Raw genomic sequence first — 23,412 nt, 5'->3', positions numbered from 1 at the left:
ACAGACTGGGACTCTGACTGACTCAGATTCCTGTCCTATCTGCCTCTACTTTCTCATTCTTTTTCTGGCTCTCTCAGTTTTGTCCTTGTAGTTAGATTTTAGTTAGTTCAAAATAAGGCCAAGCCTGGAGAGTTGGGAAGATATTAGGTTTTTCCAGTTAACCTGCCACTCAGATGAACCCATTTTTAGTCAGTTCTCAACCCATCCTGTCTTAGCCCACCTCCTCTCTCCTCCCTCAACTTACCTCAGCCACTCTTCTGTTGACCCTTGGGTCAGTTAGAGAAGCTTTCTTTTTCTGAGGTGAAGGGTCAGAATGGAAACCCCTTATCATTAGTGTGAAATGATTTTTTTTTAAAAGCTTCTGCTTTTCCCTACTCCCTGCCCTTGTTCTTTTCCTATATAAATCTTCTGCATTTAAGACCTGGGCCTGAAGATCTGTCCCGTTCATACCATGCACCAGCTGGGACTGTTCCTAGTCTGAGTTCTGATCAGAGGGGAGATTGAAGAATTGGTCCCTCCCAGGGGAATAGGCTTTAAATTGTTTGCTCTTTTCAATGGCTGACATTCTTTCCACCTCTCCCCTTCCTCCCCATTCCTTAAGTTTCCTATGCACCCCACTTCCCCAGACCAGGATGGTTGGCACGGATCCAAAACCTCTGGGGGGTTGGTGGAATTTGGCTCTTTGAGGCCTCTTTTTTTCTTTCATGTCCCTTTGGCCCTGGGGCCCTGCTTGCCACAGTGGAGAACACCATCTCCCCCTTTGCTTTTTTCACCAGTGGCAGCAGTGGGTTCTAATTCTATAGCAGCTAAACTCCATTCTTCCTGCCCTGACCTTCCTGCGTTTACCTTTAAGGCCCCTTTTCCTGCTGACCAAATCTCTTTACCTTGTTGGGGGAAAAAGAAGTATTTTGTTTTTAAATCTATTTTCTAACTTAAATGCAATTTAATATGTAAATCTCTGCACTTTTGTGTGAGCCTACAAATGTGTATGTGTGCTGGGTTTTTCACTCTCTGGTGTTTCGTAATAAAGAAATCCTTCTTTTCGGGGGGAAGCCAATTAATGAAGGAGACTTGAATGGTTTTAGAAATACAGGGATGTCTGTTTCTTTGTGCTTCTGCCTCATTTCTTTACTTGTGCCTAGCGTGCGTGACCGGACCCCTCCCCCACCTTTTGACCCCCTTCTTTTGAGAGGGCCCTCAGCCTAGTGGGGCAGAGAGAGGGACCTGAACTGTGGGTCTGGTACCCCTCTGGGACCACTTGGATTGGCTCAAGTGGTAACCTAGCAACCTAGCCCCCCTCCCTCTCCCCATAGCCTGGCCCTGTTAGTCCTTTTCTTCTAGCTCAGTTCATTTTGTACCCCTTGAGGCTTGGGGCCAGGCTAGGGAAAATCACCAAGGGATCACAGTAAATTTTTTTTTTAATGATAATTTGCTCTTGTGCCTTGGTGATACTAAAGAAGACCAGTACTTCCAATAATTCAAAAAGCATTTGTGTCAGTTTTGAGAATACATTCTAGGAATTGCTTGCTGTTCTTCAGCAATGGGTTTTAGAAACAGTATCAAAGGCTAGAACTGCAAATATCGTTAGTTTTAAAGGATGCAAGCCCAACTCACAAAAGAGGGAGTCATTGTGGATTTCATGTTTTGGATAAATATGAAAGGGGAATGGGAACTAACGTATTTTTACAGTTTTAATATCATACACTGAATTTCCAGTAATGCAACAATTGTGTAAATTGAGTGAAGATGGTACTTTATTTTATTCAGAAGTTTACCAAGAGTTGTGACTTTTGAAAATCATGTCGCCAGTAGCAATGCCATTCATGGATTTTTAAGTTGCCAATACTTAGTCTTCCTTTGTAGCAGCTGCATTCGCAGTGAATCTACATATATAAGTGGAAGCATCTGACTGTTAGATCTTTTAGTATAGTCTTGTGCAGGCATTTGCGTACTGAAATATCTATTATCTGATTATAAATGACTTTCCTTTTATTTCTCCTTTATACTATAGTTGGTGTATTATATTGCTATTCTGGAAATTATGTGTATAAGCAGTTTATATTAGCTATGAAATTCATTTCAGGGTGGCAAAGGGTACATTGCAAAATATTGTATATACCAATGGAGGGTTGGGGCTGATAGGGTTGAGAGCTGTTGGACTAGATTATCTCAAAGGTCCCTTTCTACCTCTAAATATTTGGAAAATTTAGAAAATCAACAAACACCCCCCCCCATCCCCTTATACCTTTAATGTGCTTTTTAAATTTTAAAAGTAACACGTGTTCATCAAATTTAAAAGTAGCACATGTTGAAAATTTTGAAAGTACAGGAAAGTAAGAAGATTGAAAAATCACTCATAAACCCATCACCAAATATAATAATCACTGTTAATGTTTTGGTGTATTTCTTTCTGGTCTTTTTTCTGTGCATATATATTTTTGAACATAACTGGAATTCAAGTATAAATATAGTTTTGTAATCTTGCTTTTTTTACTTAGCGTTTTGCATATCATTAGAAATTATTTGAAAATACTTCTTAATGACTCCATAATATGTGCATAACCTTTTCCCTATTGTCAGACATTTCGGTGTCTCCAATTTTTCATTATTATGAATATTGCTGTGATGAACTTCCGTATATATGGGCATATCTTATTTCCTTAGGATAGATTCCTAGAGGTGGAATTACTGAGTCAAAGGGAGCGCTCTCTTAAAGGCTCTTGATAAATATGGCCAAATTGCTTTACAGAAAGGCTGTCCCAGTTTGTCCTACCAGCTTTGTATCAGAGAGCCTCCTTCAACACACCTCATTTAAACATTTGGTAATTTAGTAGCTAGCTGTAAACTGGTATCTTGACGCCTTCATTCCTTAATTTCTATTTCTTCCGTTAATAATGAGGTTAAACATTTTCCACACCTCCCCTCTGCCTTATGTTTCTTGCTATTTGTATTCTGCGAATTGGCCGTCCAAGTCCTTTATCTTTCTTCTGGTATTAGGGGTTTTTCTACTCAATTAATAAATGAAAGCTTGGAGCTCACCCTCCACCATGGGCCAGGAAGTGCAGGGGCCTTGATTTAGAAGTGGTTTTACAACTCTGGAGCACGGCATAGAATTACCTCCCTAACGTTCCATGTCCCTTCGCTTTCTTCAAGCCCCCCTCCCACTGCCTTTTCTGCCAGCCACTGCCCATCTTCAGCTATCTGACTGTTCCAACTTGGCCAAGTGGGTGATAGTTTTGTGCCCCAAATTAGAGACGTGGTTGTCATGAAACCTGGCCTCTGTCCATGACACCCCTGAAAGGAAAACACTGATCGTGTGGTCCACGTCGCTTGTCTCACTCTGGCTCTCTCTCTCTCATCAGAAAATTAAGTACTGTGACTTATCTAAGGTCACATGGACAGTTACTGGTAAAGCAGAGACCAGAATCCAGATGTCCTCATTCCCAGTCCAGAGAGTTTTCTGGCATAACCCCCTGCCCCTCAGTCGAGCAGGTGTAGACAGAGAAAGGAGTTTGAATAATTCCAGGTGTCACTTGAATGAAATGAGCCTTTCCTTCATTTAACATTCAATAAATACTTATTGAAAACTTGTTGACCATGTGCTAGGGTTAACTTTAGGAGAAATTGCATTGCTGACCCCATTCTCTTGTGAGTTGAGAAACAGCAGTAATTTTAGGATTTTTTTGCCATTTTGGATGAATTTTACCAATGATCTCTCCCTTTTAGGCATGCAGAGGGCTGACTATATATAGTCAGACTGATATGGGGGTAGTTGTTGGGTTTTTGTTTTAGACTTAAATCTCTTAAATCTCTCTACAGACCCCTGCACTTAGGTTGAACTGATGGTGGGGTTTCTTTAGCACAGAAAGTCAGGAAGTTGCCTTGCCGAGTTCCCACAGTCAAATCGCCTGCCCCTTTGTGAGGGCCATTGCCCTGGGCTCTCTCTGACGCTATCCCTGGCAGGTCCCAGAGGCAATGGTATACAAATGCTGTATTGGTAACTGTGAAGTTCTAGGAAAAGGTGAAGCCTACATATCAAGTGCTATAGAATTCCGTTTATTTAGGACCTTCCTGGAGGAGGAATGTTGGCTGGGTCTAGAGGGGAGGCAGTTCCTTCCCACTTGATTGTGTTGTTGGCTGAATAATATAGAATGTGGCCGACGTTGTATGAGAAGCCAAGGTAGCCTCTATTGTGAAGGAGAGGTGGGAGAGCCACTTCTTTTCCCCAGCTGGGAAACCTCATACCTCATCCTGAATTTCCTGACTTGGGAGGGGGGAAGGTGTTGAACCTCACTGAGACTACCGTGATCAGTGCCCATTTTCCCCTTTACAAACCTCTTTTAGCTTTTGTTTTAATGCCCTTGGTCTCTAATGGCCCCACTGAGGCCTCCACTTCTGTGAAAAGCCTGGGCGGGGTTTCTATGAGTGAGAGGCAGACCATGATGCTCTAGAGTTTGGGCAGGAGCAGGAGAGGGAATTTGTGGAGGCGGTAGCTGTTTTTGTGGGGGGGAGGGGGGGGAAGCTGATCAGGACCTACCTGGGGAAATAAAGGCAAGGAGTGACAGGCAGGGGCAATGGTTTAGCTAGAATGTGCTGATACCCCCAACTGCTTCCCCTGATGGGCTGGGGAGGCATCTCTAATCCTGAACTGGAGAGGAGCTGGCTGGACTCTACACTTTTTCTTTTTGAATCTGGCCTTTATCCTCTTCCTTCTAGCAGCCCATGGATGTCCAGCGGAATTGCCTAAAATAAGTCTGATACCCAGGGCTGATCATCGTACTGTAGGCTGGGCAGAGCTAGGGCTGTCCCAGGCTCTCAGGTGGGCTTTCTCTCCATCACCAGCCTCTCCGGACACCAGAGCTGGCACCCTCTACCCTGAATCCTAGCACCCTCTGGGAGCTTTGATATAGCATGTCTCTGAGCTACAGCAGTTAGTCTGCAGACAAGCACATGTCAGCATGGCCTTTGTGCCCATTCTTGAGCTCTACCTTGGAGGTTACAAAAAAGTTCAAAAAACCCCAGCATTTATTGTCACTATGTGCCAGAAACTTTATACACTATCTCATTTATTTCTCTGATAACCCCAAGAGGTAGGTATTATTAGCTCATTATTCTTTTTTGTTTAATTTAATTTTTATTTATTTTAAATTATTTTTAAATTGAGATATAATTAACATATAACATTGTGTAAGTTTAAGGTGTGCAATGTGTTCACTTGATATATTTATATATCGCAATATAGATCATTATTCTTATTTTACAGAAAAGAAATATATGTGTATGTAATTACCTCAAATTCTGTAACTAACTAGTAAGCGGTGGAGCCAGGATTTGAAGACACTTTAGAATGCCAAAGCCTTTGCTCTGGGTCACTACACTAGCTAGGGGTCCAAGGTGAGACTAGCCTTGAAGGGAATGAAATGGAGGTTGCAGGGTGGTGACTTGTTATCATTCACTGAGCATGAATTTTGTGCTTGACACTGTGCTAAGTATTCTACATACACTAGTTCATTCAATCTGTGTAACAACCCCATGAGGCTAGTACTATTATCTCCACTGTACTGATGTGGAAAGTGAGGCTCAGGGAGGTTAAGCGGCTTGTCCAAAGTGACCCAGCTAGTGAGTGACAGAGCCAAGACTTGAACTCAGGTTGGCCAGAGCTCCTAACTGCTAGTCTTCACCTTCCTGCCCTAGAGGAGCCTCCACTTACTGGAAAGGCCCAAGGGCACAGGAAGAGCCCCATTGCCCTCTTGGACCAGCCCTCCCCCACCTTCCAAGGGGAGCTAGAGGCTACGGCTCCCTGGGCCTCTGACATCCGAGGCTCGGGTGGGGGTATAGGGTCTCCAGCTGTGAAGACTCAGCCTCATGGACACCAGCCCTTGGTTTGCTGGGCTCAGGGTGCCACTTGGCATCTTCTAGATGTCCGTGGGGCTGGACAGGAGCTTCCAGCAGCCCTGCCTGGACAAGGGGCTGCAGGCTTTGCGCTGCAGACCTACAGAGGCACTGCCTTCCTCGCCCTCAGGCCCTGGCCTGTAGTCTACATTTCCTCATTGCCCCTCTTCACTGGCCCCTCCCTATGTCTGGTGATCATTGGAGCCCTTGCACAACTACCTACTTTCAGCCGTATTCAGCCTACAGACCAAACTGAAGCCCCGTAGCTCTGAGACACACACCCCCCACCCAGGGCAGGGGAGGACTTTAAAACATCACTTTCTCAGTCATTCCTCTTTTTCTGAAGTTTTCCTCTCCCCAGCTTGGAGCTAATAGATAGGTATTACCCAGGGGGTTTCAAAGGTTTAGGAATCTCCTCTGATAGGCTCCCCTTGGTGTATGTGGATTTTAAGCACTTTGGGTCTTATTCACCCCCACTCCCCATCTTTCCAAAAGCCTGCATCAAAAGGCAGCAGGATCATGACTTTGCCGCTACTGTAAATTGGAGGCTTAGGCCTATTTATTTATTTAGTTTCATTGTTTTCAAAAATTAAAATATTGTTCCTTTTTACAGATATAAAAATAATACTTTTGAAATTCAAATAAGACAAGAATGTATTAAGTGAACACTTCTCTTCCTCGCTCCCCTAATCCCACCCACCCCCTCACAAGATCACTGGTAACCATTTGGTGCAGATTTTTCTGGTCTTTATTCTTGTGTATGTTTCCTTTTCTTAAATAAAAATGGAATCACCCTATAAATAAAGTTTATTACTCACTTTTCCCCCATGATATTGCACAGACTTCTTTTTCAAGAACGTTTGTACGTTATTTGTATAATTTTAAAATTTCAATTTAAACAATAAAAAATCACAAAGATTTTCCCCGTGTCATTAAATATTTTTCTACAACGTCATGTTTAATGATACTGTATGAATGAACCATAAGGTATCTAACTAATTCCCCATTTGCGTTGTTCCCAATTTCTTACACAAAGCTGTCGTGAATATCTTTGTCCATATATTTGTGGGCACTCGTGTGGCTCTTTGTAGGGATGGAATCCTGGGAAGGGAATGGCTGGGTCAAAGGGTGTCAGAGGCACATCACAGAGTGATAGATTGCCCTCCGGAAGGCTGGCGGGGCTCTGAAAGCTTGTTGGGCTTCCCACTCAACATCTTCAACCTGTCTGAGCCTCAGTTTCCTCCTCTGTAGATTGGGAAGATGATGGTACTACCTCAGGGGGAGGGGATAGCATGAGGATCACAGGAGAGATACATGCAAAGCACGTGGAGCCCAGCACACGTGTCGCTGCTTACGAAATGACAGCAACTATTCAGTACCACTAGGGCGGTGAGGCCATTTGGGCTGCCCGAAGCCACTAAGGGTAGTGGGACGAGTGCAGCTGAGAACAAAGCTCACACTCCAGTTTGCTCTCCCTAGTGCAGTTAATGCCGGAGAACCAAAGGAAGCCAGGAGTCTCCAGCTCACCTCCCAGGAGATGGTGTAGCTTCAGTGGGCACACGGTGGGACCCAGGAAGAGGTGACCTCAGAGGGAAGGTCCTGCTCACTGCAGATCTCCCTCTTGGACAACCCTCGGAGCAGGCCCTCTGTCGCGGGGTGCGGGGGGCTGGGTGGGCAATGAATAGTTCTAGGAAGAGGGGAATAGCTACCCCCCCCCTCAGACCCCAGCAAGGCTGGTGGCCACGGGAGCCTGAGCTCTGAGGAGGGCTGGTTAGTGGTCAGCAGGGTCAAGGGCACTGAGCATCTTTGGGGAAGGGACAGACGGCCCTGACAGTGGAGAACATTTTGCCGAGTCCAGCTTTGAAGGAGACTGGTCTGTTCCACCCACCCCCCCAACGCTCCATAGGAAAGAGAACCGGAGACGGTAATTTAGTTCTACCTGTTTATTGCTACCAACCCATCTCCCTCCACCCCCCTCATATTTACACCCAAACCGCTCCCCCAAGATGGCTTCTACCAGAGTTCCTGGTACTAGGTCCAAAAGTGTCCACTAAACAGGCAGTCCAAGACATGGCGGGCACTGTTTGCCCTCAGGCCAGTTGAGCCCCGGGAAAGGGTTACTCTGGGAATTCTGGGCATGGACTTGGTACTGGGGTCAAGTACCAGGATACTTGACTCTCCCTCCCCTTCTGGAGCTCAAGGTACATCAAAACCTTTAGCAGAGTAAAGGTGGGGTAGTGGACTCCCCAGTATCAAGCTTTGTGCTTTCTTTGCTTGTAAGGACCCACATGAGAGGCCAAGTCTTGCTTCTGAGGGGCCGGTCTGCCCTTGGAAGCCAGGTCGGGCCATCTGCCATTGGCCTTGGGTGAAGTGTCATTTAAGGGGCTGGGAGTGGAAGGGGAGGGCGCTTGTTGTCTGAGGTGTGGGCATTGTTCTAAGCTGGGGGAGTTGCAGCTTGGCTTGAGTTACGTGGGGAAGTATGGAATGGAGGAGCAGGAGGAGATGTTTCATTTGGGAGCCCAAGGCCCCCTCCAGCCCCCTTAGTAAACCCCACTGGTGTCCTGGGCCACAGGTAACGGGACAGCAGACGTTTAATATCACAGAATGTCAGAGTTGGCCCTCAGCAACTATCCATTCTTATCCTGACCCGTCCTAGACCCAGATTGAGGAAGGCACTCGGTTCAAGTGGCACAGTGATTTAGTGGCTAAACCTGTAAGAAAATTAAGGTGAAGAAAGTAGGAAAGATACATGTACACGTGGCTTTCTTCAAACCTTATTTAGAGAATCTGGATTCACCTGTGATCAGTTAGAGATCTTTTCAATGACCAGGTTCCCTAGGGTATTGAGATTGACCTGAACCACCGACTCGGCCCCCTTTCCAGGAGCAGCGCGACAGGGGAGGGTGGTGTGGAGGCAAGGAGGGTTTGGAGGCCTTGGTGGTGAGGGACGTGGGCCCGGTGGCCCCTCAGTGCCCCCCTTGCTCCGGCCGCAGCTGGAAGGGCTGTGCTGTCAAGTAGCTGGTGGAGGGAGGCGGCCCGGCTTCGGCGGCTTGGCTTGGCGTGCACTCCGGCAGCGCCTGTAGGGCTCGGCCGGCCTCTGCTGCCCTAGGCACCCCTGGGGGAGCGGGGCCGGGCTCGGTGCCAGTCCTCCGGCCCGGGGCCACCGCGGGAGGCTGGGTCCAGCCCCGCGGCCTGGGCTGCTCGGGCCCAGCCTCGGCCCACACTGCCGCCTCAAGGTGCCCCGGCCAGGGAGAGGCCGTGTAGCTGCTCCTCGGCTCCCGCCAGCTCTGCCTCGTCGCGCCCGCTCTCTGAGCCCTCGAAGCAGCCCGAGTCACGCGGGATGTCCACCTTGGGCTCCGCCACCGTGTGCGCCACTGGCTCCTGGCCGCTCTCGGCGCCCTCTTCCGCCTCCTCGCTGCCGGCTGCCAGGGGCCAGGGAGGGAGAGGAATGTGGGGGGCTTGGCCCTTAGCTAGGAGGGGCTTCAGAAACCCTGGGGGCCCATGTGGGTGGAGGGACCCTGGGAAGCCCGCCGGAGGCCATCTCTTCTGGTCGCCCACCACCAACCACCCCTGCCCTTTCTCGGCCCTTCTGGTGGGAGTGGTTTCCAGGCCAGCTCTCCCGCCCAGGAGCTCAGACTTCCTCAGCACTGAGCTAGTAGCCAGGACACCTGCTCTTGAATCGTGGCTCTGTCGTTACCCAATGTGGAGGCCTCGAGTCCACGCCTTATCTTCTCCGGCCCTAAGTCTCCCGTTTGATCCCAAAGGGAGTTGAGCCCGATCGTTCCTAAAACCCCTTCTCATCACAAGCTCTGCCCGAGACTGGCATTCAAGTGTGGAAGGTGCCTGCCCGCTGCAGAGGGGCGCCTGGGCAGGACCAGGCAGGCCTCCCCGCCCAACACGCCCAACACGCCCAGCACCAGCGCTCACGCCCCTCCCCCGCTCCTAAGCCACTCACTGTCGTAGTCCAGCAGCAGCTCGGCAGCCGTGAGCAGCTTGGCCCGATGCTGTGGGTCCATGATATTCAGCTCGTTGAGGTGTGTTTCCCGCAGCTCTTTGAAGTCCTCCAGCGTCTGGTAGCCGTTGAGCAGCAGGGTGGACGTGTGCTCCTGTGGGCAGAAGCAGGCCACCAGCGCAGCCGCTTACAAGCCGCCCCCACCTAGGACCCGTCTCTCCCCGCAGAGCTGACCTGCCCTGGCCCCCATCCCTTGCTCCTAGACACTAGACTAGGCCCCAGCTCAAACCTCAAGGCCGATGCGCTCCAGCAGCTCATGCAGGGTCTTGGGCTTGGGCCTCTTGCCCTTGCTCTGTCGGCGGCTGGGGCGGGCAGGTCCCACAGCCTCCTCGGGCAGCACGTCCACGTAGATGAACTTGAAAGAGCCCAGCCTGCCATTGAGCAGGCCCAGCCACGTGCCCACAGGCGGCTTTTCGATGATCTGGATCACATCTCCTTTCTGTGGGAGGAGAGCAGAGCAGAACAGAGCGGGGGTGAGGTGGCCCCTTGGCCTCCTGTACCCTCTACCTGTGTGGGGTACAGCCTGCCAGGCTCAGCAGGGGCCTGGATGCCAACCTTACCTGCAGTTTCAGTGAGTCGTGGTCATAGGGGCTGGGAGTGAAGTCGGTGTGGACTCGTGCCCGGCCACAGAAGGGCCCTGTGTACTGGGGGGCAGGTGGTTCCTCCCCGAAGCTGCCAGAGCCTGGGCTGGGGCTGCAGAGCTCACTGCCTGCAGGAAATGGGGCAGGGAGGAAGGTCACCTTTGTCCCCGGACAGCTGGGGCAGTGCCCAGCAGGTACCTTTCCAGGGGGTCTGGCTAGAAATCCCAAGGATACATGCTGGGGAAGAAAACTAAGCTCTAGTAAGTCTCACACTGCAGAAGGGATTCTGACCCAATCCCTCTGCCACCCTGAAGGAGCATAGCTTCCCTCCTGGCGCCCCAGGCATGAAAATAGTTGATCATAGAAGGAGGAATGGCTCACAGATCAAAGACTGGGCAAATTGGGAGGGTCTCTAGAGACCAACTGGGCCAACACCCCAATGAACAGATGAGGAAAACTGAGGCCAGACAGGCCAAGTGACCTGCCCAAGGCCTCTCACCTTATAATTGGCAGCACTGGGTCTGTTAGACTCCAGGCTTCCTGACTCCCACTCCAGTGCTCCTGGAAGCCACCTTCCACCCAGGAAGCCACATCGTGCATCAATATTTTACTTTCTCTACTTAATAAGACTCTGTGTCGAGTTACAACATCACACGGAAACTCTAGACTTTCTCTCTGGGAAGGGCAGGATGAGGGCCTAAGAGGCTTTCAGTGGGGGTAGGGAGGTGTCTTTGGAGCCAGAGAAAGATCAGAGAACTCGGAACTAATCCGAAGGGAGAGAACGGCAGTGCCTCTGTAGGTCTGCAGCGCAAAGCCTGCAGCCCCTTGTCCAGGCAGGGCTGCTGGAAGCTCCTGTCCAGCCCCACGGACATCTAGAAGATGCCAAGTGGCACCCTGAGCCCAGCAAACCAAGGGCTGGTGTCCATGAGGCTGAGTCTTCACAGCTGGAGACCCTATACCCCCACCCGAGCCTCAGATGTCAGAGGCCCAGGGAGCCGTAGCCTCTAGCTCCCCTTGGAAGGTGGGGGAGGGCTGGTCCAAGAGGGCAATGGGGCTCTTCCTGTGCCCTTGGGCCCCTCCAGCAAGTGGAGGCTCCTCTAGGGCAGAACTAAGTTCAAGCCTGGGTCACCTTGGGCAAGTCACTTAACCTCCCTGAGCCTCAGTTTTCACATCAATAAAGTGCGGATAATAATACTACCGGCCCCATGAGATTGTTGTGAAGATTTAACGTGAAGAGGGCTGGGAAAGGTCCCAGCAGGCTAACAGTAAAGGTTCATTTCTCTTTACCACCCCCTCCCAGACAGCCACGTGTATGGCCTTAACCCCGTCCTTTCCTCCAGACTCAGCAGGTGTGCCCCTCCTCCCCTACTCACCTGTGGACGCCTGGCGGCTGAGTGCTGGCAGCTCCCGCTCCTCCTGCTCAGAAAAGGCCAGCGCCATCTTCTCAGGGCCGGGGCTGTCCAGGCTGCAGTCTGGAGACGTCGGGGAGGCTGAGCCCTCCTCCAGAGTATCTCCCTGGAGGGGAGGAGAGGCAGCAAGCCCTGAGCAGCCTCGGCTGAGGTGCACATGGGGCAGCCCCGGGTGCAGAGGAAATGGGCCTGGGCTCCAGGGAGAACTGGGGCCTGGCTGGAGCCCCAGCTCTGCCTCTCGCGGGCTGCATGGCGCCCTCTGGGCCGTAGTTTCCTCTTCCGTGAAGTGGGACTGACAGTCCTTGCCCTGCCCACGTCATGGAATGAGGCTCCACGGGGGTGCCGTGTGAATGCACTTTGTCAGCTCAAAGTGCCAACTTACACACAGAAAAGGCCTCAGTGCCAGAATTGAAACTCAGAGCTGTTACTAGGGCGTAGCCAGGCAGACCACAGCACTGGAGAGTCACTACTTTTGACTGTGCTCCTATGTGCCAGACAGAGGATTTCATTTAATCCTCACTTGAGGATATGTGCTCGATCGTCCCAAGTTTACAGATGAGAAGTAATGGAGGAACGTTCCCGAGGCCACGCAGGAGCCCACAGACAAGTCTGTCTGACTCTAGAGCTCCTGGGCCTCCCCACACCTCTGTGCGGTGGTAACTTCCACAAATGACTCAATGGCAATAAAAGCCCTGATTTGTAGAAGTTGCCAGCTCCTGTATTGTAAATATTCCCCACCGTGGCCAACAGAGAACTACCACTCTGGTGTCACTGAATGAGTAGCATCATCGGCTATTTCCACCCCCCAAAGACTGTAGATGCCAGTAACCTCAAGGGCACAGAGAACAGTGAAAGGTAGTACAAGAATTAGGAAATGAGTTTTGAAGACTGACTTTAGTCTTTTTATTTTTAAAATAATAGATTTAATTCTAAGTTGGTAGAAGCTAATTTTCAGTAATGGTTGTATCTCACACCTGGCTCACAAAATCCCTGAAAATTTGACCAACTGCTATCCAGAGCTGGCATGAGCCAGTTAGCACACTGCTGCCAGGGCACCTCCTCCAAGAACCAGGCGCAAATCAGACTCGCTGTGTGACTTTAGCTCCTTGGATGTGCCTGCCCCACAGCTGTGTGTTCTGCCCTCCCTCCCTGGGCCAAAGCCAGCCTTGTCGATTTTCTTTCATAGGGCCTCTTGGAATCAAGCCTTCCCAATCACAGGGGCTAGTTCCAAGCAAGTTTGCGGTGGAGGAATTTGCCCTGTGTGACCTCATCTCCTCAGACCCGCCTGCCAGGAAGCTTCTGCTACCCGCAACTTCACCCCTCCTCAGACCCCACTCCTGCTCCCTCAGGACCACGCCTTCCCGCCATGTCCATGGCTGAGGCAGCTCCCTTCCCAAGGTGCCCTTCCTGCTTGTACGGGGCCAGGCATCGTTACCTGAGCGTGGCTGTTGCAGTGGCCATGCTCAAACCCTACCAGAGCGGTGCCTGTCCTCCATGTCCCCCCTCCCATGGGTCCCAGGCCTCACCATCTCCTCCGACAGGGCCTTCACCATCATCTTGCCCATCTTCCTGTTCATGGTTCGGGAAATCACGGCCCTCCACTTCTTCCCCAGCTTTTTGCTGCTCTTTCCAGCATCCTCTGGGGTCGGAACACCTGAGTCATCTTCTGGAATCTGTGACAATAAATGGGGAGGTCCAGGAACCCTGGTGACCATGTCTGGGTCCAGGACTTGGGAGCAGAAGGCGGCTTTTGGGTCCTGGCAGATGCTGGAAGGGTGGGAAGGAGAGTTCCCCATCCCTCCCCTTTAGCCCCAGACCTGTCCTAGGCCCTATTCATTTGTATTTAAATTGGCCCTATTCATTTGTATTTAAATCGACAATTAATTTGCAATCGAAAAGAATGCAGGTGAGGTTTTAGGGCCCAGAATTTTAGTGGGTGAGAGACTTGGGCCCATTGTATTTAAAAAGGCTTTGCCTCAACAATCCTAAAAGGGTCTTTCCCCCACCCCCACCCCCACCCCGCCATTCCCCCACCCAGGGCCGGCAGCCAGATCCCCCGAGGAGGCTCTGAAACTCACATTATCATCCAGATTAAATTCCTTCTCGCTCACCACTGGGGAGCTGGGTTTGGATTTGGCAAAATCTTTGAAGCTGCTGGATCGCTGAAGCGAGAGCTGGAAGAAGCAGAAGTGTTGCCATCAGTGGCACTAAAAATGGTGGCCGAGTAAGGAGCAAAAAGCTGTCCCCGCTCCCAACACACCGCATGCACCCCAGGGCTGGACAGGGCCACGGGGCTAAGGAGGTGAAGCTACAAGACGTCCTTCTGGCTACCGGGCTTCGTCCTGTTCTTTAGCTGTGAGCGGCCCCTAAAGCAGGCCGCAGAGTAAGCTCCTTGCCTCAGGAGCCTCCGACCGGGTCAGGCCTCAGACTAAGCCCAGCTTTCCACCACTACCTGAAGTCTGGTCCCCAGAACCCTGTAGTGAAAGACTAAATGAGTCTGAGTAAACGCATATCTCCTACTGGAGACATATCTCAGCACGAACCGCAGCATCACCTTTATTTATATAACAGGGCAAACCCTCCCAAACCCCGCAGCCCGGCCTCCAGGCTCTGTCTTCCCCAAGCACGGTTTCCTGTGACGGTGATCGCGGCAAACACATTGGGGCCTCCAGGCTGATGCATCTGTGTCCCAAGAAGAGGAGGGCAATCCCCCCAGGGGCCAGTAAGACCTGGCATTATGCGTTCTGGAAAGCCACAGTAGAGACTGATTCAGAGAAGGTGCCCGCAGATTTGAGACACAAATGATTGGGTTGAATATGGTAAAAGAAAGCTGCCATTTTGTCTGTCTTCATCTCTGCTTTTAACTTAACTTAGCCGCTAATGCGACGAGCTGGCTACACTAGACGTGTGCCAGTGTTCAGACTTGCAGGCCCGACCTATTGTTTGTGCTGTGAATGAAAAATGTTGCCGGCCATATCAGCAAACAAAGGATGCTGCGGCCAGCAAGCCATCGGCCACTACCACTGCCCCGATGGTGAGCCCCGAGGGAACTCAGGATGGAGACAAACGGGCTGCCCACTGCCAAGCCCTCTGCCGGTGCAGCCACCCCCAGCGGTGCCCCCTGAGGGGACACAGGATGGGAAAGAACAGGATACTAGCCCTTATCTTTGCATAGCAAAGGAATGATTTCAATAAGCCCCAACTCTTGCATCTTCCCACACACAGAAAAGCGCTAAATTCAACTACTTGGGATATCTGGTTTCCTTTAACTAACAGTGATCTTTTGATGTTCCCACTACCTGGCCTTTGCTGCAAAAACCCCTGTATATCCTGGCTTCTCCCTTACCTCTTGGGAGCAGTCCCTCAGAGTTCTCTGAGAGGCTGCCGAATAAACCATAATTCTCAACTTTTAGGTTATGCATTTTTTTTCAGTCGACAGTGCTGATAAGCCTGTTTTCAGGAAATGAGCTTTCTTAACTGTACATGCAACACACATGGCAAGATAGCAGGAGAAACCCGGGCCAGGTAAGGAGGGCCGAATTTAGACCCAAGAGGTGTAGGCTGAGCCCGAATCAAGATCAACAGTCAAGACCAGAGATACACACAGGAACCAGAGTTCACAGATGGCCAGACAGATAGAGCGGGGTCGGCGGCAGACACCAGAGATAAGGGCTTGAGGAACCGAAGCCCCAAACCCGCTCAAAGCTGAAAGTTTCACATCCTCTTTCCTACAAAAGGGGGGTCCAGTGACAATCCCCCAGGGCAGGGGCAGTATCACCTGCCCCCTCAGCATACACACAACTGGCCCCAGCTCCTGGGGACTGCAGTGGAACACTTCAATTCTCTTGGTGGGTCTTGACCAAAAGCAAGTCAGCAGTCAGGGACAGCGGCCACACCTTCCTAGAGGTCACGGCAAGCTAGCTGACCAGAAACTAGGTCAGTGGTCAGGCCAAGCAGACACCACCGCCATGAAGGCCTCCTGGGTGAGGCACCTGCAGCCCCAGGGAGAAAGCCTCTTCCGCAGGATGCTGGGGAGCTGGGAAAGGGGGCTGAGGGGTTACAGGGAGGGGAAAGCATGGCTGTGGGGTGACCGCTCCTGTTCCCATGCATCTCCTCCATCCTCCTTCCCTGGTTTTCCCTGCCCGCTATTCTTTCCGCTTTTTCTTCCTTGCTTTCCCCTTCTCTCCTCCACCTTCCATTCATTTCCTCCTCTTGTATGGCTAAGATGCAGCTGCCTGGATAACTTCCTCCTTTTATTGCCTGGAAAAGAGGGAACAGAGAGAGGATGGGCACCAGGCTGGCCTGGGCCCAAGAAGGGCAGGCTGGGGTGCTATTTTTAGGCCGATGGGGCCTATTGTGGCCTCCCCTCCATCAATCCCAATCCCAAGAGTCGCCCCTGAAGCCCCAGGGACCAGTGATCCTGGAAAGCCAGCAGGAGGGCAGGCGTGGGGCTGGAAGTGGGCTTTGCTGAGGAAGAGTAAACTCACCGCCAGGCTGCCCTTTAATTGCAGTTCTTTCCTTTTTCTGTCATTAAGCTGCAGTCGGGGTTGGGGGGTGGCTGGGAAGGTGGCTTTTGGCTCCTGAGACCTTGTGTCAGGGCCCCTCTGTCCCAGCTTTAGCTCAAAATGGGAGAAAACAATCTAAAAGGGCCATGTGGGTGGCGCTGGGACGTGGGCCTGGCCGGCCACTCCTCAGCCCAGGGACGTGGAAAGAACTAGGCAAGTTCTTTGGGTGACTAAGGGTGAGGGCCGTTTGCCCTGGGGGGCCTCTTGCCCCGCCCACCTCTAAACTCAGGAGCGGCTCCAAATATCCTGAATGCCTTTCGGTGAGCCTGAAGTGACCCCCCCCTCACCCAGGTGTGAGTGGACATCCTTGGGCCCTTTTGGATTTTCTGCCTGGCCTCCCTTTAGGGTGAGACCTTCCTGGGGGTCCTGGATGGGAGGTAGTACCGTACACTGTCGGCCACTTTTTCATGTCTAAGGGGAGTGTATGGGCCTCTTGGAAAGAACTACTTTTTTGGCGTCACACATTGCTGAGTTCAACTCTGGGATGTGTGACCTTCGGTGAGTTATTTAACCTCTCCAAACCTCAGTCTCTTTACTTGGTGTCGGCTAGCGAGAGTTCACATCTTGGTTCTGCCATTGACCAGCTGTGTAAAGCTGGGTCAATTCCTCAACTTCTCTGGGCTTCCGTTTCCTCATGGGTGAAATGAAGACCGGAGCACACACCTCGCTGGGTTGTTGTGCGGATGAGAGGGGTGACCGTGTGACACAGCAGCCCCTCGAGGCATGTTCGGGGAGGCTTACTTAGCCTTTCCAACAACCCACCTCCAGGCTCTTACCCCTTGCGTTCCCCACCTGGAACACTCTGCCCTTCTCTCTGTCAACCATAGTTTCTCCCGTCCTTCAGAATCCAGTTTAACTGGAAGCAACTCAAATGCTCATCAGCTGTAGAGGGATTCGTGAATTGTGGCCGAGTCACATGAGGCAAGAGCACATGGCAATGAGCTTCGTGCAACTCTCCCCAACAATACGGTGACTCTCACGGCTACACCGTTGGGCAGAAGGGACCCACCACCAGAGTATATTATATGGTTCCCCGTACAGAAAGTTCAAAACCCGGCAAAACTAATCCATGGCAGTCAGAAGAGTGGTGATCTTTGGGGAAAGGGGTCATGTAGTGACTGGCAGGGGCATGAGGGAAGCTTCTGGAGCATTGGAAGTGTTCTGTTTGATTTGGGTACTGCCTACATGGGGATGTTCACTTAATGGAACTCCACTGAGTGCTACATTTATGATTTATGCATTTTTCTACGGATATTATACTTCAATAAAAAGGTTTTTCAAATCCAGTTTTAAAGGCACTGCCCCCTGCAGGAAGCCTTCCCTGATCACCCCCTCAGAGCCTCACCCTGCCCCCACTGGCATCTTCTTCCCCTGCTTCCTAAGACCGAGCGCCCTCTGGGCTCTGGGCACAGGCCTGTGCATGTGTGGAAATCCAGTAACGAGGGGTCAAACACCGCCCCTGTGTCCGGTGCCCTGCCAAGCACTTTGTGTGTGTCCGCTCACTTCAGCTTCACTGCAGCCCTGTCTTTACATCGCACTTCCCATCTGGGGACACTGAGAATCGGAGAAATGAAGCATCCTAGGTGGAGTGGCACAGCTGACAGTGGGAGGAGCAGGGCTTTGAACCCATGTCTGTGACTCTGGAAGCCTGTGCTTGTTCCTGTGCTCAGAGCTCAAGAAGTTGCCCCCTAGTATAGAAGTGGATTAAGGGCAATGGCGACTGCAGGCACTGTTTGGAGGAAGGTACCAGGAGAGCAGGTGGGAGCATGGAGGAAGAAGGGCTCCGGAGGGCTTCGTGGAGGAGGAGGCGCATTTGAGCTGGGCTGTAGCAGGGGAGCCAGGATTTCTCCAGGTGGAGTTGGGAAGGGTTTGTCAGGAGCGAGAGTTAGGGATGTTCCAAGCGTGGCGAAGGCCACAGAAGGCCCTTGCCAGCCATGGCATTAGCCTGTGGGCAATGAGGAGCCACTGGAAATATGAATTGCATGCTGGTGTGGGGGGGGATGCCAGATGTGTGCTGTAGGAAGGGAGCCTGGGGGAAGTAGTGTGCTGGGATTGGGGAAGAGAGGAGCAGGGAGAGACTGGAAGGAGGAGGCGGCTGCACACTCGAATGGGAGCCTTGATTCCTCTCCATTTCTCCTGGCGAGAGGTCTGGGATGTAGCGAAAAGTAGGGGTGTGATGGGGTAGGACCATCCTTAGGGGAGGTAGGTCCCAGGACAAACCCCGGTCGACTACCTACACTCCAACAGACCAAAGAGAGTGCAGAGAGACACTTGATGGAGGCAAAAGTCTCCAAAAGGCAGCCAAGGGGTATTGCTCCCCACAGCCTGGGCGTCTCCCCAATCCTTCATGATGCATAGCAGGTGACACATCCTGACCCCACCATCCTGGAGGGCCTGTTCCCGACTCTGCTCTGCTGCTTTGAAGGTCACTCATTCCATGGCCACCTGGGCCTGCCCTGCAGAGCTCTCCTGCTGATAGGCTGAATCTTTTATGCTCATCAGACTCTTCCAGTGCTTTTGAGATCAGTAGGGAGACAAGAGAGTAGAGGGAGAAGGGGTCAAGACCCTGGACACTGACAAATCTTGGCTTAGATCCCTGCTCTGCAGTTTACTAGCTGTGTGACCTCGGGTAAGTCACTTCGCCTCCCTGAGCCTCGGGCATAAAATGAAGACAATGCCTGCCCCTACTTCACAAGGTTATCGTGAAGAGCCAACGGGCTAAGGGATGGGTGGAGTGCACAGCACAGCACCTGGCACCTGCTGAGCTGCTAGGTGTTGTTTTCTCCACTTCAGGGCTGGGACCGAAGCTCGGTCCTTGCAGTGGGTTCCCTGCCCCCACCCACGCCTGTGGCGTGCACCCTCTCGTGGACACATGTACACATGTGACACAGTGCACTCACACGTATTGTTCCAGGCGATCCACACACCCTCCTGAGGTGGGCAGATCAGGAACTATCCCCCTTTTCCGAGGTGAGGAAACTTAGGCCCAAGGAAGGTGAGTGAACTGTCCAGGGTCCTACAGCTGGAACCCGGTAGGATTCCAACTCTGCTTTCTTGTCCCCTGCCCAGCACATTCTCCACTTGGTAGGCCCGAAAGGAGGAGAGGGACAGGAAAGGGAGGTCTCTCTTGCCTTTGCGCTTTCCCCTCCACCACGTCACCTTGGCCTCTGAGGGAAAGGGACTTGCCCAAGTCACAGTGCTGGAGCCGCGCCGCTGCCTCCGGGCCTGGGGAAGCTGCTGTCTCCACCTTCTGGAAAGTTGGCTTTTCTAAGGGCACTTCCATGGGAAGGGGCTTGGAGAGTGGCTCTGGAGGCTGGCCCAGGCTCTGCAGGGGTGAGGTAGGCTTTGCCTGGACGGTGCTGCCCTAGAGGACATGGTCCTCGGAGTGCCACAATGGCCTTGACTCTCCTGGGAGAGGCCTGTGGGAAATCCCAGAGGCCCAGTCACCAAACACAGAATCTGGATAATGGAAGCGGGGAAAGAAGACGGGTGCCAGCGCTAAAGTGTTAGCTCTTTCTCAGACTCTTTCCTCCAGCTCCGCTCCCCTGTGGTTTGGGGCCCAGCGGTGTGTAGGGCGGTCTCTGCTTCCCACCCCCATCAGCCGGACAGCAAGGGGAAGTGGACCCACTCGCTGAGGAGGGACAGCCAGTGGTAAGTCTGCCGGGGGCTGGCGCCGTGCGGGGCTTGGACAGGGCTGACAGAGCCTGTGTGAAGAATCATGAATCTCTTTCCCACCCGCCCACCTCCACTGCAACCTTAGAGAAACAGTTGGAGTGGGGAGAGTACAGCCGGAAGTGGCAGCCACCCCAGGACCTGAGATGGGGCAGGATGTACACCCCAGTGCCCTGAGGCTCGGCTTCTCAGCTGGTTCAGTCTCCGTCTGGAAGCTACTCCCCTGACAAAGGGGCTCCCCCACGGAGCACCTGAGCTGGGCTCCAGGGGAAACCAGCGGGGCGCCATGAGGGCCTGGAGGCCCTGGACCTTGGCCTGTGGCTACGCCTGGCCTCTTGGACCTGGTTCAGGCCTGCTTTGGGATGGTCCTAGGCTCCTGCTGGATGTGCGGGATGTATTTGCTGATTGCCTAGGAGGATCCGACGAGCGAGTCAAAAAATTAAGTCTAGAAATCCTGAGATCCAAATAGAGAAACCTAAATGTGGCAGAGCCTTCAAGGAATCTTCTAGTCTGGCCTCAAGACTCCAGGAAGATGAGCACCTCAGTTGCCCATGGCAGCTGCTTTTCTTCCTGGCCTTTAAGATCCCCCCCCACAGAATTTTTTCCTCCTCAGCCCTCACTCCTACTCATCATCTCAGCACCTTCATTTCTCATTCTTCACAAATAATTCCTCTCCACCTGGGAAGAACCTGTATGCCCCCAGCATCCCACTGCAGGTTTGGAGGCCCTTTCTTTAAATCTGGAAATCACGCTGGGCCCCATCTTCAAGTGGGCCCCCTCTCCTGTGGGCCCCGGGATCTACAACAGAGCTGAACCAGTGGGCAGAGCCTGGGCTCTGGCCAAAGGGTGGGGGCCCTGGGAGCATCATGGCTCCTGGCTGGGTGGCCCAGCGGAGCCCTTTGAGTGAGATGGCTCCTGAGAGGCAGGCTCAGGAAGAAGCGGTGGCGGGACCGGTGTAGGGAAGAGAGAATTAAGTACGGTCTTAGGGTTCAACTTGAGAACTGTATTTTATAATTCTCGAATTCTAGTCTAGGATTCTAGTCCCCAATTTTAAGTCTTTATCTTATCATCGTAGGGTTGAATCCTACAACTTTTAGACTTCTAAGAATGTATTCTGTAACTCCGTTTCTCTAGAATTTGGAAAGTCTCTTCTGTACTTCTGTTACTCTAGTTACCTTTGGGCCCATGTCCCGTGCCCTTGGGAGAATGGCCCTCACCTACAGACTTAACAGAAGGCCTTTGGCTCTTCCCACTTCCGTGAGTCCCGGAGAAGATGGGTTGAGAGAGCAGAGGGAAGGAAGCAGTGAGTTCCCAAAGATGCTCCTCACCTTTTTCTTCTGAGTGGGCTCCTTCTCGCTGGCGTTGGAGGGCTTACGGCGCAACATGGTCCTCTACCCTGGTGATACTCCGTCCCTGCTCTCCTAGGTATCGAGATGCGGAGGCCTCTCGCTCAGCCTCGCCAGCACCGTCCAGGGGGCACGGCATGGACTGAGCCTCTGGCTGCCACTCTGACTGCTGCACTGGCAGCTTGGGGGTGCGGGCCATGGACACCCGGCGGCAGCGGCATACAGGAAGCCCCGTCACGTGACCTGCTCTTACAGCAATCGCAGCCCCTGCCGGCCCCTAGGGAGGAAGGAAGTCCCAGCTTCAGTCTCCAGAGATTCTGATGCAGACGGCTCTTGGGTTGAACAAGCAGAGAAAAGTCCCTACCTTGCCATCTCATGGCAACCATTGCCAGTCCTTCGGCCAATCAAGCTGACATTATACGGCCTACTCAAGCCCTTTATCTCACTGACCAGAGTCCCGAAACCGGAAGTGGGACCATCTCTCTGCCTGTGGGGCCAATGCTCCCAGTCACCTTGCCTCGCCAAGGTCACCACTGCTATCAGTACCTCTCCCATCACCCCGTAGCCATCACTCCTATCTACAGCCATCAGCACTGAAGTCATCTCCACTGCTACTGGCACACCTACAGCCACCACTGCTAGAACAACCATCCCTACAGCCATCACCCCTACAGTTATCATCACTGCTGCTATCACTGTCACAACCATCATCCTCTCAGCTGTTATCCTTACGGACATTACAGCCAGTCACTCCCATGACACTCTTACCCCACGACCATCATCCCTACAGTCATCACCCCTGCAACCATCACCACACTCTTGCAGCCAACACCTTTCAGCTATCATCCCTGCAGTCTTTCCCACTGCCATTAGCACCATTACAGCCATCACTGCTAAAACAACCACCCCTACAGTCAACACCCCTCGGCCATCTGTCTCTATCTGCCTCACCACTGCCACTATCACCGGTACAGTGATCATCCTCATAGCTATCACCCTTACAGACACTATCACTATAGCCAGTCATGCCCACTGATGCCCTCACCCCTACAACCATAACTCCTAGAGCCATCTCCCCTCCGCCATCACCCTGCAGCTGTCATCCCCACTGTCACCGGCACACCTACAGCCATTCTCACCAGAGCAGTCACACCTAGAGTCAACATCCCTTGGCCATCACCACTTATATTTATCACCACCACAGCCATCAACATGAAAAAAAAAGCAATTGCAAGCAACTCCACACCACCAGCAAATGTCCCTTTCAGCAGGCATTTCTCGAATGTCTATGTGCTAAGTTTAGAATGTTCGCTTTGTGGATTATCTGTGGCAGATATTTTAATAACCTTAATTACTTATTGCAAAAGCAATTCATATGCATCATATACAATTTAGAAAACAAGGATAAACAAAAAGAAAATTCAAAAATTCTCCGAAATTATCTTCCATACTATTTGCATGAATATCCTTTTCTGTTTTTGAGCATTTAACCTCTCTCTCTCTCCGTGTCTCTCTCTCTCTCTCTGTCTCTCTCTCTGCAGCATGATTTGCACAGAAAGCAGATCAGTGGTTTGGGGGGATGGGGAGGGGAGGGAGAGATCAGGAGGGGCACAAGGACCCTTTTGGGGGTGATGGATAGTTCACAATCTTGGTTGTGGTGATGGTTTCATCAGTGTATACATATGTAAAAACTCAACAAATCGTATACTTTTAAAATGTGCAGCTTATTGTAGTTAAATTATACCTAAATAAAGCTGTTTTTAAATTTTGAAAAATTAAAGTCCCACTTCACACACTGCATCTGCTTGTCAAACTGAGCACAGGATCAAGATTTTCTCCTGCCATGAAATGTTCTTCTACCACGTGATTTGTAATGGCCGCCGAGCAGCCCATTGTACGAATGCACCACGATTATTTCACCAGGCCCCTACAGAT

At 51.7% G+C, this 23,412-nt stretch overlaps 1 protein-coding gene across 1 annotated transcript; it reads right to left on the bottom strand.

The window, feature by feature from the left end:
* Nucleotides 1-9,107: 9,107 nt before the first annotated feature.
* On the bottom strand, nt 9,108-21,628 carry SASH3 (SAM and SH3 domain containing 3). Its single transcript, XM_061178891.1, has 8 exons — nt 21,460-21,628; nt 13,973-14,068; nt 13,421-13,567; nt 11,859-12,000; nt 10,465-10,613; nt 10,134-10,343; nt 9,848-9,998; nt 9,108-9,314 (listed from the first exon to the last, which is right to left on the bottom strand). Exons 1-8 carry the CDS (start codon nt 21,514-21,516, stop codon nt 9,124-9,126), a joined length of 1,143 nt encoding a protein of 380 aa, XP_061034874.1. The 5' UTR covers nt 21,517-21,628; the 3' UTR covers nt 9,108-9,123.
* Between the last annotated feature and the right edge of the window lie 1,784 nt (nt 21,629-23,412).

This window comes from Eubalaena glacialis, chromosome X (genome assembly GCF_028564815.1).
Source record: "Eubalaena glacialis isolate mEubGla1 chromosome X, mEubGla1.1.hap2.+ XY, whole genome shotgun sequence".
In the NCBI taxonomy this organism is placed as follows: domain Eukaryota; kingdom Metazoa; phylum Chordata; class Mammalia; order Artiodactyla; family Balaenidae; genus Eubalaena; species Eubalaena glacialis.
Note: the sequence above shows the minus strand (reverse complement) of the source record. Positions and strands in the feature narration are given on the sequence as shown.